The sequence below is a fragment of the Eucalyptus grandis genome, chromosome 7 (genome assembly GCF_016545825.1).
Source record: "Eucalyptus grandis isolate ANBG69807.140 chromosome 7, ASM1654582v1, whole genome shotgun sequence".
NCBI classification, from domain to species: Eukaryota; Viridiplantae; Streptophyta; class Magnoliopsida; order Myrtales; family Myrtaceae; genus Eucalyptus; species Eucalyptus grandis.
This window is the reverse complement of record NC_052618.1, coordinates 18,090,913-18,105,543: the sequence shown is the minus strand read 5'-3', so window position 1 is coordinate 18,105,543 and position 14,631 is coordinate 18,090,913. Positions and strand designations below refer to the sequence as shown.

The 14,631-nt window shown below is 41.5% G+C and overlaps 1 protein-coding gene across 1 annotated transcript; it reads right to left on the bottom strand.

Annotated features, from left to right (window-relative positions):
- Positions 1-11,897: 11,897 nt before the first annotated feature.
- Positions 11,898-13,166, bottom strand: LOC120295924 (acetyl-CoA-benzylalcohol acetyltransferase-like). Its single transcript, XM_039317538.1, has one exon. It carries the CDS (start codon positions 13,164-13,166, stop codon positions 11,898-11,900), a length of 1,269 nt encoding a protein of 422 aa, XP_039173472.1.
- Between the last annotated feature and the right edge of the window lie 1,465 nt (positions 13,167-14,631).

The following is a 14,631-nucleotide window of genomic DNA, read 5'->3' as shown; positions in this document are numbered from 1 at the left end:
AAATTAATTTAATTGATTATGTATGGAAGTTGGAAATTTCAAATCTTGGTAAATGCGGAAGCAATTTCCAGTCGAGATTCAAGATTTAGGGAATCATGTAAATAAAGAGCAAGAATTTTGATAAAATGAAAGGAACGGACCAAAATTTAGTTAATCGCGAAATCACGTTCCGATTTACGGTTTTAAATTCGAAAATTAACATGAAAAGTGGCGTATGGAATCACCGTAAAGAGAGCCACAATTTTCGTGGCCTGCGGGGGACGAAAAATAAAATTGGAGAGAAAATCCGTGCAGGAAAGAAAGAATTCGTGAAGAAAAAGGGGGCTTCTTCTCGGTTTATGGGTCAAAATTAAAAAAACAAACAAAAAAAAAATCGTTCTTTGGGAAGAGGAAAAGTCAGCAAGAAGCTTGGGCTTTCTGCTGAGCTGAACAGGGACTGCGGAAAAGAGACAGAGAGGAAGGGACGTGTGCAGCAGGCCAGCAGAGGAAAAAGAAAAGAAAAGCAGCACTGTTCATTCTCTTCTTCGTGCAGCCACGACGCCGCTGCTGCTGTCCCTCATCCCGCCCGTCTGCGCCGCCCGAGTCCGGTAGCCAGCCACCGCCGCGCATCACCGACGTCTCCTGCCGCTCGCTCGTCGCAGCGCCCAGTCGCCCGACGCCTTCGCCACCGTCCCGCCTCTGCAACCGCCGTCGCCGCGCTCGCCGCAGCTCCGTCGCCGCGCTCGCCGCAGCTCCGTCGCTCGCTCCGCCTTCCTCTGCCCGCACCACCACCGCGTGTCTCCCTCCGCCTGAGCCCCGCTCCCCTCCCCTCACCCGCGCTTGCACCAGCGCCCGACGCCCTCTCCGCCTGCTGTCCGAGCGCTGCTCTTCTCTGGACGTCAGCTGTCGACGCCCCCTTTGCCGTTCGTCCCCGCTGGTCGCAGCGCGAGCGCCACCCAGCAGCCCGCGCCCGACTCCTCCGCCGCTGCTTCTGTTCTCTGTTCCCCTTGCAGGTCGCCGTGCTGCCCTCCCGACGACCCTGCCTCTGCTCCGCCCGACGCCGTTGCAGCGTCGCTCGAACGCCGCCCCTGCCTGCGCCTCTGCCCGACGATCGCGCCAGCAGCTCACCAGCAACCTGACGGCTGTAGCCTGCACCGTCGCGCGCCTCTTCCCGCCGTCGCTGCGCTTGTCGCCGGCGCAACAGCAGCCGCCACCTCCACGGCCGCGCCTCTGCACCGCCCAATCACTGCTACTGCGCCTGGTGCCCGACGCCCACAGCCAGCCTCCGCCTCTGTCCTCGACGACCAGCCGACGCCGCACCTCCGTTCTGCCGCAGCCCGCGCCGTCGCCGTCGCCACCTGCCGGTCTGCCTTCGCCCGACGCCTGCTGGTCTGCCTACTGTTGGTCTGGCCATCCGATCCCCGCGTCGCCTCGCCCATCCCCCGTCGTCGCGTTTTTCCTTCCTGCACTTTCCATCTTAGGTAGTTTTTCTTTTTATTTTTTATTTTCTGTTAAAAAAAATCAAGTTTCATTATTATTACTTAAGTTGGAATATTGGGTGTCAATGTTAATTATATATATATATATATATATATATATATATATATATATATTAGGCATTATCCATAGAGTTTGTTGCCCCAAAAATCTCTATAATTATTAATTTGATTAGTAAGATAATAGATCATTTTTTTTAATTATATTGATTTTTTTTAGGCATTTTGATAGTATTTTAACTTATTGGATCATTATAATTATTAATTTGATCCATAAGATTTTGGATCAAATTTTAAATTATTTTGAAATTTCTCATATGTTGTGATGTTTAGGGTTAAAATAATCGTTAAATTTAATCAGTGAGACAATTGATTATTTTTTCGATTTTTTTAATCTTTTATTTGATTAATATCTTGAGTGGTTTAGATATAATTTTTATCTAGTAATCGCTTGTTTTGAAAAACATTAAAGAAAAAAAAAATCAAATCTTGCATCGGAGTGTGTTGTTTTCATAAATTAGGATTGCTTTTTTAGATTACACGTTTAGATAATTTTTGGAATAGATTGGATTTAAATAACATTTTATAGATAGGGTCTTAAATAATGTTTGCACATTTTAATAATCTCTTTTCTAAAAAAATATATTTTTCTAAGATATGATAGGGTTTAAATCAAATTAATCCCTAAACTAGGTTAGAAAATTAGTCATTTTAGATAATTTAATTAATTTTTCTTTTTATTACGAATTTTAACAAAAAAAAATACAAAAAATATTAGGTGCATGTCAATTAGTTTGCGTGTTAAGTTCATTTAATTAGAAATAGCCTGGTAGTAAAATTATGTCATGTAGTTAAGGTGTATGTTTTATGATAAAGTTCTAATTTCAAGAAAACGCAAAAAAGAATTACTTGCTTTAGTGTGTTGAATTCACTTGGTGCAATTTATTTTATTCAATGTTTAATAATGGTTTAGCATTCATGTGATCACCCAATTGCATGATAGTGGTTTAGCTTAAAATAAATCCAACTGCCTGCAAAAACATTTTTGAAAAAAAAAAAATGGTACCAAAAGACCATTAGAAAAGTCTAGTATAACCAAATCTCCGTACCCAAAATCTCTAGTTCGTAGGAGTAAAATAATTCTCCCATTATTTTACTTAGGTATCTAATCGATCTACCATAAACTGATTAGTGGTGAATCCTAGATAAAATTGATTTGCATACTAAAAACTTAAACATAAGTCGCGAATTAGTATGGGCTTGGAAGAGCCCAAACTAAGTTTAAGACTTAGTAATCCATCAACCTAAACCCTAGATGGTGCACCCGAAATTTAGGTTGCGACAGACAGTAACACAAGGACATCCATTACCGTACATAAGACATGTAGAAAAATTGGATGGTGAAAGAGATAAACCAGAAGAGACATACAAATGTTTTTTGCAATCATCGACTAAAGAAATCCAGTGTTGTGGACGAGATGAACTAATGAAAACAAGAAGAGAAGTTACAGGACCCAAAGAGCAGAGAGAAGATGCTCTGTGCAATCATTGGCATTGCTCCCAGAGGATTAATTCAAGGTGGCAATGCCTGAGTTGCATTCTATCCCCTGACATTTGAAGAAAAATGATGTGTGACCTCAAGTTTGACCAACTGCATTAGGTGTAAACAAACCGAGCGACTTGAGCTTTAATCGCCGAACACTCGAAATGTGATCAATTCAAATCTTATCAAGTTTGCATGGCGCGAACATCAAAAGCATATCGCTCGCTTCGCTTAACACAATAACCTCATAAGTCTAATCCTTGCAGGCTAGTTTTTTGACAATATGTATGTCAATACATTCGACATCAGCTCATTCCTTAAGGATATGTTTAGCAAGTGTTCTAACACGACATCGTTTCATATGCACACTTACGCAGTGCTAGATATGCTATCATCCTATCTCTGTAATGTGTGTTGCGATTTGGAAACTAGATTTAATGAGAACCTGAGCCCTTAATGTTGGATAACCAAGCTGAATCGAATTAAGCTCTATCCAGTCGAGCCTGTCACGCAGTAAAGCTAGCTTGAGAATTCAAGCTCATTCAAGTTCAAGCAGTATATTGAGTAAAGCCTAACTTTGCTCGATGGATACTAGCAGTTGACGATAATGATTTCTAGGATCTACCTTTCCACTCCAGATAACTCTTGTTTTCAAGTTTCCGGATGAAGATGAATGATTAGTTCATTAAGGTCAATATGTGCATTGAAAAGAAGGAGATGTTGAAGAATGCTAAGTATGTTTGAAAAGCAGATGTTGAAAACTGGATCTAAAACCCATCTATAAAGGGGTCATATATGAGTCACTTACATTTTGAAGTAAATCATATATGGATCACTCATATTTTGAAGAGATTAGTTAAATAGGTCTTAAATGAGTTGCACTTAAACACTCATTTCCAACCCAAGCCTCACACTCTCTCTTCCCTCTTTATAAAAATGTCTTTTTTTTATAAAAATCGCAATTACGATTATTTTTTTGTACTTTTTTTCTTTTCCTTGTTCTTTTTTCTTTTCCTTTCTTCTTCCTCGTTCCTTAGTCGATGGCCGGCATGGCAATGGCTGATCACCGGCCAAGCAAGGCTCAAGCTTGCTGGCATTGGATGAGCTCAATCTTGCCAATCTAGCAAGGCCAAGGCCTTCCCAATGATTGGCAAGGCTCAAGCCTCACCAGATGTGGCAAGACTCAAGCTCGTCGGCATCGGGCAAGCTCAAGCTCACCAATATTTGCCAGTGTTGGGCAAGCTTGAGCTCGCCAATCTAGCGAGGGCTCAACCTCACCGACATCTAGCGAGGCTCAAGCCTCACTAATCTGGAACTTAGAATCTACCTTATCAATTGGGACCAGTTCAAGTTTCACCTATAAATTATAACTTGTAACCCACCTAGTCAGGACTGGTTCCTAATTTTTGGAATTTATAATCTACCATATATGTCATGGAACCTAGAATCTACCTTATCAATCGGTTCTAGACTAAAATCGAGAACCAACCAATTTTTTTTTCTTTTTTATCATTTTTTTGTTTCAATTATAGTCAAGTAAACTGAAAGTGAACAAAACAACAAATGTCTCATTTATCAATCACGACAATCCATAAAAGATGAACACGTAAAATAAAAAATAATAAAAATTCAATATATGTAACATAAAATCTTAATCATAGAATTTCATTCCTCAATCATAAATGAAAAATTGCTGCGAATTATAACCACTTGAAAACAAAAGAAAGAACAAATATAGTTAATCACTTAATAATATTAAACTAAAATAATTAAAAGAAAATCTCACTGCATATATTCAATCCTGTAACTTGTATTATAGCAAAATATTCATAGACCAAGCCTTTTGGTGTGCTCATTGGCATCCATGCCAACCATTGAGCACACGAGAGAGAGAGAGAGAGAACAAATATAGTTAATCACTTAATAATATTAAACTACAATAATAAAAAGGTACATGCATGAGTGTGTGCGCGCGCGCATGTGAGAGAGAGAGAGAGAGAGACCAAATATAGTTAATCGCTTAATAATATTAAATTAAAATAATAAAAAAGAAAATCTCACCACATATATTCAATCTACGAATAGATACATGCATGGTCGGTACTTGTATTGGAGCAAAACATTCCTAGACCAAGTCTTTCCGTGTGCTAATTAGCATCCATGCCAATTATTGAGGATGAGAGAGAGAGAGAGAGAGAGAGAGAGATACATGCATGATAGGTACTTGTATTGGAGCAAAACATTCCTAGACCAAGCCTTTACATGTGCTTGATTGGCATCCATGCCAACCATTGAGGATGAGAAAGAGAGAGAGAACAAATATTGTTAATCACTTAATAATATTAAACTAAAATAATTAAAAAAAAATCTCACCACATACATTTGTTGACACCCGAAATTTTCATCGACATTTTAATCATCCATTTTGCAAAAATACAAAAAAATAAATAAAGAGCCAAGAAAAAAGAAAAGCAAAAAAAGAAAATATAAAAAAAAGAAAAGAAAAGAAAAACAGAGAGAAGAAGAAAAAAGAAAGAAAAGAAAACAAAAAGAAAAAAGAATATAAGAAATAATGAAAATGAAAAGAAAACAAAAAGAAAAAAAGAATATAAGAAATAAGAAAAATAAAAAAATATAAAAGGAACGGACGCTGGGCTCAAGGGAGTTCGGAGTAGGGGTGTGCATGGTCAGGGCGGGCGGTTCCCGACCTAGAACAAGGAACCGCCCGCTAAGTACCGGTTCGAAAAATTGGAACCGGGATCCACTGTTTGTCGCATGGATCCACCAGGGGAACCGGACCGCGGTCCGGTCCGGTTCTCGGGTGGATCCATGGAACCGATCTTGATGCGGGCGACGCTGGTTCTTCAGGATATGCAGAAGGGTCACTTGGGCGAGAGGCAGCGGCGGAGCTGGGTCGCGGGTCACTGAAGTGGATCGCGGGTCGCTAGGTGGCTGAACGGCGACGGCGGTTGCGGTGCCGCACGTCGGGGGAAGGCGGATCAGGCGGGGAGGCTGAACGGCGACGGTGTCGGGCGAGATAAGCTCGATTTGTAGTCGTCGAGCGAGATTAGCGCGGCTGAAGCAAGGGACGCCGAGCGTTGGTCGCGGATGGGTCTCGTGGGTTCTGGAGTCGCGGCCACCGGCGTGAAGAAACGAGCGGTGGTTGCGGTGCTTTGCACGTCGGGGGAAGGCGGATCGGCGGGGAGTGGAGGCTGAACGGCGACGGCGTCAGGGCTGAGATGAGCTCAGATTTGTAGTCGTCGAGCGAGATCAGCGCGGCTGAAGCAGGGGACGCCGAGCGTTGGTCACGGATGGGTCTCGTGGGTTGCTGGAGTCGCGGCCACCGGCGTGAAGAAACGAGCGGCGGTTGCGGTCGCACGTCGGGGGAAGGCGGATCAGCGGGGACGACGATGGCGGAAGTGCGAGTTGTCGCAAGTCGGTGGGCGCGCGGGTATGAGATCGAGCGGCGCCGGCAGGAGGGTGGTGAACGACAGGCTACAACGGCCGCGGCTCGTGCGGAGAGGCGGACGCACAGGTCACGGAGGAGGAATCGAAATAGCGAGAAAGCGAGGAAGAGAGAGAGATAGAGAGGCAGCCCGCAGAAGAGAAGTGGAAGAGACAGAGAGAGACCTAGGTTTGTTTTAGTAATTTTTTTTTTTAATATTAAAAGGGAACCGGTCCCGTTCGGGTGGGCGGGCGGGCGGATCCGCCCATGGAACCGGGAACCGGACCGGTTCCCACCGGTTCCCAAAAATTGGAACAGGGGAACCGGACGGTTCCCTCAAGAACCGCCGGTTCCGGGCGGTTCCGGTCCGGTTCCGGGCGGTCGGGCGGATCCCGGTATTTTGCACACCCCTAGTTCGGAGGGAATCTCTCTCTCCTCACACGGTTTCTCTCTCTCCTCACACGGGCTCTCTCTCTTGCTCGCTCAGAGGGTTTTTGGCCAAGAAAAACTCTCGCATTTTGGCGGGGGGGGATCGGGATTCTCTCGGAGGCGGCGACCTTCTCACTCGGACGCCCGCAAGCTCTCTCTCCCTCTTGGGGTTTTCGCACACAGAGGCTCTGGGGGGAGGATTCTAGCTCGGGGAGGAACGGTTTTCTCTCGCCTTTTCACGCTCTCTCTCTGTGGGGGTGTGGGGGGAAAAGCCAGACGGTCTTCATCTTTTGTTCGGTGGAGAGCTCACGAGGAAGAAAGGGAAATCGAGGAGAGGAAAATCACTCAATCGCCATCGCTCCCTTCCCCTGCTTCGCGTGCGATTCGAGTCGATCGGAACAATCGTCGGTGGCGACGATGACGACGACAACGACAGCGGTGCTGATAGAAGGCTCGGAGAGATCTGGCTCTCGATCGGATTGGGCTCTCCGATCGGTGGCTCGACGTCTAGGGTTTTTGGGGGATTTCGATCGATTGAAGCGGCGGTGACGACGACGACCAGTGATGACAGCCGCTCCGATCTGTACCTCTCTGTTCTAGTTCGGCGGATTGTTCTCGCTCGCTCGATCAAAGACGGAATGGCCTGACGAGGAGTTCGACAGGGATTCGGTTTCCGAGAATCAACAGCAACGGCTTCTGATCTTTTCTTCGTTCTGTTTCTCAGGTAACTCTCCCGCGGCTGCGAGGCTCATATCCGTATAGTCAGTAGCGGCGGTGACAGAGTTGACGGAGGAGTACAGGTGCGATGATGTTTACTGATGCTGTATTTTGGCTTATTCTATATACCTTTCTGACCTTAGCAGATTATAGGTTAAATCTTCTGATTGTTTGTTTGCACTCGATCAATACTTTCTTCCTCCTTGGTGATCATTTTGAATTGTTTGTTGTTTGTTTTGCATATTTCGTTTCTATGGACGGGCCTATATGTCACTTTCCAATAGATCTTCCACGCTCGTGTTTTCAATTTGGTAGCCATATCCGTTTCTGGAATTGTTATCATCATATGCTCCTCTTTGGTACCTCAGAGTGGCAGTCATGCATATTCGATGTTACGGCATCTTTGATTTGATAATAAGGCTCAAACACATATTAGATGAATTCTCACCACAGTTTCTGGGGGCTGCTGCAATCCCCATGGTCCGCAAAAGATAAGAGTAATCATTCATTCGTTGTTTGCAAAAGAATAGTGGCTGGAGTTGTGTACTGCATTTCCATTAATGAAATGTACGAATTATTGATGGACTAGCGTTGAATTAACTCTTGCTGAGTTCATTTTTTTTTTGTACTGAATTCTTTGTGGGTTTATGAAAACCTTCCTTCCTGGCTTTTTGTATTGTAATGTGGCTGTCAGTTTTCCTTGGCATGTATTGGCATTTAGCACCAATTTCTGGAAATTCGTTCTGACTTGTGCCCTGTTTCGGATGACTTTTTTTGCAAATGACCCGATACGAGCCGGTTGCTGTGGTCTTCTGTGTTTGATGCCTTCATGAGATTTGAAGATGGTTCGACTAGCTTTCCAACGAGCTATAATACACCATGATCCGACATCATCGCCACGTGAAATCTTCTTTAAAAGTTAGGAAGTAATTCTGGAAAATTGTTATGTTCTACTCTAAAACTAGGTGTTAGACGAGTTTTTTTGACCTCGAGCCCTTCTAGACATATAGAATAGACTTCTCAAGCTTCGATTTGATATGTCGCATGCCCATAACAGATGTCATTTGGTCGCTCAAAAACACTTACAAAGTCTGTTGATTCTGCAGTAACTGTTTTAGAATGATTTGCTGTTCTGACTTACTGTGATTTTCTGTTTTAACTGGACTAAGCTGGTAGATGATGTTATTAGGGTTTAATGTCTTCTAGATATTTGTAATAGACTTTTCAAGCGATTCATAGACATATAATACGTGCGATTTGGCCACCATTTGCCCTGCCTGATGCTTCTTGCAAAGAGCACTAATCTGCTGATGTGTTCTGCTTGTTATAATCTGATCTGACCACTTATACAAATGGCTTTACTTGAGGCTAGTTTGGTTATGGATTGATGCTATTTTGATCAAGTAGACTCATACGTGCTTGTGGGAAGATATAGCTTCAATTCATGATGATTTGTCATCAAATAATCACAATTTATAGTCTCATGTGCTCTTTTACAATTCTGATTGCATGCTGGAATTTGTGGATTAAGCATTGATTAGATGGACATACATGTAGCATGAACACGTTCAATGATGCATATTGTTTTGTGAATGATCTTTTGTCACCTAATTCATTTGCTTGATTAATTGAGAACCAAGGTTATATGACTTGGATGTCTGTCATATTATATGCCTTGCATGTGATCATTTGATGAATGGTTTTGGTGTGACACATATCAATGCTGAACTTTAGGATATCACTCGAAACTTGATTCCGTATTGTACTTCTTTTAAACAATTGATTTTGATATAATGTATTGTTTTTGGTTGCTTGATGTGTTTGATTGTTTCTTTTATTTGTACGCACCTAGTTATAGGTTTTCTTAGATTACATTTAGATTAGAACCTCGAAGGTGTAAGGCGTGAAGATGGTGGAGGTCGATGTCCATTCCGACCATTGTCATGTACTTTTTGTTTTCCCGACATATGTCTCGGGTTTTATGCATTGTATAAAGCCCGACGAGTTGCGGATTTCCTTTCTTTCTCGTTTGTTTTCTTTTTTATATTTTTAGGACTGCCTGATAGGTTTAACTGCTTTTCTTGATTGTTTACTTCATGTTTTGTAATTTCAATTTCATTGGTTGTTTTCCTTTTTATTTTTTTAGAAATAGAATAGCATGAAAATGATCAACCACGCATGATCACTTAGTATAGGAATTGATGATCCTGAAAATATAAAAAAAAACGCATGGACATATTAGGAAAAACACAACATACTGTTTAGGTACCGAAATGGCGTTAATAGCAATATTAGCGTAATCCAAGTCCCCGAACTTAGATATCTGGTTGCGTAGAAATCGAGGGAACACTCCCGACCATCGATTGGGTTTCTAGCCGACCCCCGAAAATGAGGCTAGTGGCGACTCCTGTATATTTTTAGATTGTTATAAATAACTAGATCGCATAAATAAACTTACTGTCACGCGGGGTACGAGCTTGGGAGAGCTCGCGATCTCGAGATCAAGTATCCCTAAACCCGACCTTTTCCCACCTTGGACACTTTTCGAGGGGGCGGCGAGATCGGGTCGCGACAACATTCAGTCTACGAATAAAGACATACATGACCAATACTTGTATCAGAGCAAAACATCAATAGACCCAGCCTTTTCATGTCCTAATTGGCATCCATGCCAACCATTGAGGACAAGAGAGAGAGAGAGACAAAGAGAGACAGAGACAGAGACATAGAGAGAGCAATTAAAAATTATATTTTTAAAAAATAAAATAAAAATGATTAAAATTTTGATTTTTAAAAAATTATAAAAGAATATAAAAATTGTTTGTTAAATTTGTATTGCATTAAAGTATTTTAGCAATACCACCTTAAAAAAGAAATCTTTCTTAGGTTTAGTTAAAGGTTTTCACATTTTTTTATTTTATTTACTAATTATTTATTGTTTAATTTTCTTTTTAAATTTGATGTGAAGTTTTTTTTTTCAAGGAATATATATGTGAAGAGCTTAAAGTGAATTAAATGTGTTAGAGTGAATTAACCTAAATTGAGTTAAATATTGATGTATTTCGGTAATATGGGTTGGGTCAATTATGGATTGGGTCGGATATGAGTCATCAAATTTACATTACATGAAAATAGGTCAAAACGAATTAAATAGGTCAATATGGGTTGGGCCATTTTAGACCCGACCCAAACTCGAACCCAAACTCACCCATTTGATGGCCCTAGTGCTATCCAAGCTGTTTTCACTGAAAATCTCAGAGTTTGGGTGGGTTGTGTTTGGACAAATAGTTTTGGGTTAATGGTTTTAAGCCAAAACATAGAAATGCCCTTGAAATTGCAGTAGCAAGAATTATTATTTCCAATTTGTGTGAAAATACTAGATCTGTTGTTCTTCAAAAAAATCCATCCGAGTAGACCCTAACCTACCCAACCCAACCCAACTCGGATTTGCTTCAGGTCTTATACGTTTCAGATCAGGTTAGGTTCGACAAAGTACACAATCCTTGTGATTAGGGGGTTTAGGTAACATTGAAACCCGGCCGATCCAACCCATTGACATTCCTACTAATAATAAAACAGTAGCCGATGAAGCAATGCTATTGCCAGTTGACGTGGCGTGCGGAACGTTCCAACTATTGATAAGACAGTAGCCAATGAAGCTATGCTATTGCCAGCTGACGTGACGTGCGGAAGGCAAAGGGGAAGAGGTGCTCAGAGAAGAATAAGGAAATAGGAAAAAAAAAAATGAAAAAACGAAGGAAAGAAAAAACCGTCTCGGAGGTCACGTGGATCGTCCGAACGGTGGGCAAGGAGTGATGGAGGCAGCAGCCGCGGCCGCAGCAGCAAGTCTATGCATTGGGTTGACAAAATAGAGAGAGAGGAGAGGGAAGCTAAGTGTTTGGTAGGTACATTAGTTTTCACTGATGGAGGTGAATTTAAAAATTAAATTCATTCCCAAACTTTAGGTTCCCAACTCTATATGTATGAAAGGTAAAAAAAAAAATATCCACTCAAAACATTAAGCGAATGAATTTCCAGGTACTATAAAATGCAATTACGTCAACTCCTTTGCAAGATATGAATAAATGCAGTAATAAGGTAATTAATAAGTTCATAAACATTGGTTAAGAGTTAACCTTGTTCACAAGAAGCATCATTCTTCAATAAACCAAACAGATGTTACAAATACTAGTGACTTGAGGTCATCATTTTCATTATCCCACTTTACATTATTGTAAGAAACGATGACTTCACAAATGATATAATCAGGCAACATCTCTATCACTGACTAGGAAGTAAATTTCAGAATCTCCGGATCTTGTTTAAGAAGAATCATCTCATCTTTGCCAACGGTTATCCATGCATCGATTCCTCCGCTCTCTTCATCGTCGATAAGAAAAATCGATACAAAATTCGACGGTGTGTTGCTCACGAGAACCGGTCTTCCCCACCCGAAGTCATTCTCGTATAGCCCCAACCGGCACCAGCTACTAAAACCAAACAGACAATCTTCGCCTCTGGCAAGAATTTTGACAAACTCGGCTAGAGAATTGCCCACCATTGAGCATAACTCATCCCCGTCTACTACTGTTGCGTACTTTGTTTTGGCATCCGCTATCATATCGCGCATTACATTCACCATTCCGTTGAACTCCAACTCAATTTTTCCGGCCGTTGGTTGACCAGATCGCGTCCACACGATGGCGAAAAGATTGCCACAAGAATTCGTGGGTATCGCCAGATTGATCTTCTCACGCAAGTTAACTGGCATACAAACTAAGAAAGTCCTTTGTTCGCCATGTTTATTTCGGCAAATATTGACGAAAGCCCTACCTAGTAGTGCCGAAACAACCTCCAGCCTTGAAGGCTGGGAATCGTTGGCCATCGAGTCCTTTGCATTGTCCCTAGCTAAGGCTTTCAGCTTCGATAAAGCATCGGCGTTGAACCTCAACCTGCTCATGATGAGCTCCTGGTTGCCAATACGTCGTGGACTCAAAATCGGAACCGCCAACTCTTTTACTGGGAATAGAGATGACAGCTCGAAACTAGGATGGACCATCGCGTCTGCATTACCTCGGCAAGCGGTAGCCCACGAATTGATGAACATGGCCATGGTGTACATGTCACCGATCTTGTGTGTAAAGCGCATGCTAATCGCTAATCCGCCGCACTCGAACGTATTCGCTTGGATCACAACTAACGGATTGCCGGCTACATCGGTCGGGTACTTCGACAAACATTGGAGCAAATCAATGTCGGGATCTCCATGGAGAAGCTTATCAATCTGGCCACCCACTTTGGCGTGGACGAACTCAACTCCAAGGTCGTTACAGTCAATAAAACAACCATCATCCTCAATATACCTCCCTGCCATAGGATAAAAGAGTGTTAGGGTTTCAGAAAGTGACTCTTCCATTTGGAGAAGCCTTTGAGAAATATCAACTCCTGGGTTCTCAGCATTATCTCTATAGGAGAACATAACGCCTATGTAAATTGGCATTTGAAGCTGATCCAGCGATGTTAACTTCCATTTTTGCCGGTTGTTCGGCGTCGGCATCGATGGTTTGACTAACTTCTTCCATTGCACTTCCACCTTCATGCTTGTATTGCTTCTCAAGATATCTAGTCAAACGAGGATGGTGAATATGGTTGCATGCAAGATCTGTCCAGTGCAATGCTCGTTTTATAGAGCGTTCCAAGACGATATTTGAGTCCTGGAATATGCATCTTAAGACTGCGTGCAATAGACCCGTTACATGTCCATTTCCTACCTTCCACATCAAGATTATTTTTTTTAATACCGATTCAAGTAATGGGAGGAACGATGGTATATATTATAGGGAAATGATTATGTGACGATACCATAAGTTTTTCATATGGAACGGTGGCTTCTCCACCTTTAGATCACCAGATTGGATGATATGAATAGATTTGTTTCTTAAGAAGTACTCTCTCAATATGTGCCGTGGAATGGGCCTATTACATGTCCATTTCCCATCTCCCACATCAAGATTCTTCTTTTTAAGACCGATTCAAGTAATGGGAGAAACGATCGCATATATTAGAGGGAAATGATTATGTGACGGTATTGTAAGTTTTTCACATGGAACGGTGGCTTCTCCAACTTTAGATCTCCAGCTTGGATGATATGAGTAGATTTGTTTCTTAAAATGTATTTTCTCAACATGTGCTATGAATTGCACCGTTAGTTAACAGCACTATTAGGCTGGCAATACTACATATTATATCCATCTAAGAAACGTGGAATACTAAATACCTTATAGACCTCTCATAAATATTGGCGACGTGCACCTCACCTGTTTCACCTTCTTATAATATACATGCATTGTTAATTTCCAAATGTTTATGGATATTAGAGATTTCCTTATTAGATAATATCGTTAGAGATATTATGAGATATTAGGGATAATATTTTATAAAATAGCTAATAACCTTATTAGATTATATTATTCACTTTCCTATATGTATTGTTTTGATATAAATACTTTTGATTCGAACAATTTAGACGACAAGTCAATTAAGTAGAGATATAGTCTTATTTTTAATTAACTATCTCTCCTCTCTTAAAGATCATAAATTATTTACAGCAGCATATTCTAAATTTAAAGATAAAAACATCTTAAATTTACCTTCTCTAATTCATTGACAAATGAAAAATCAAATAAACGGTCGAAATTCGGTCAAGTCACTCATCTATTAAGCTCGCTTTAGTAAAATTTACGTACGCAACCACCAAGCCCCGATTGGCTTGATGTGCAGTGGACGGAGGAGAAGGGTGCTCGGAAAAGAACAAGGAAATGGGGGAAGAGAACTAAAAGGGAAAGGGGAAAAAGAAGAAGAGAAATGATTAGGTGGCAGTCTTTAATCTATCATAAAAATAATATTTTATTTTGAATCACTAAAACCAAATAACAAATAATTATAAATTATTGTGGTGTCTATTCCTTCAAAAATTTATGACTCACAACAAGCTGTTATTCTCTAGTCTAATGATTATTATG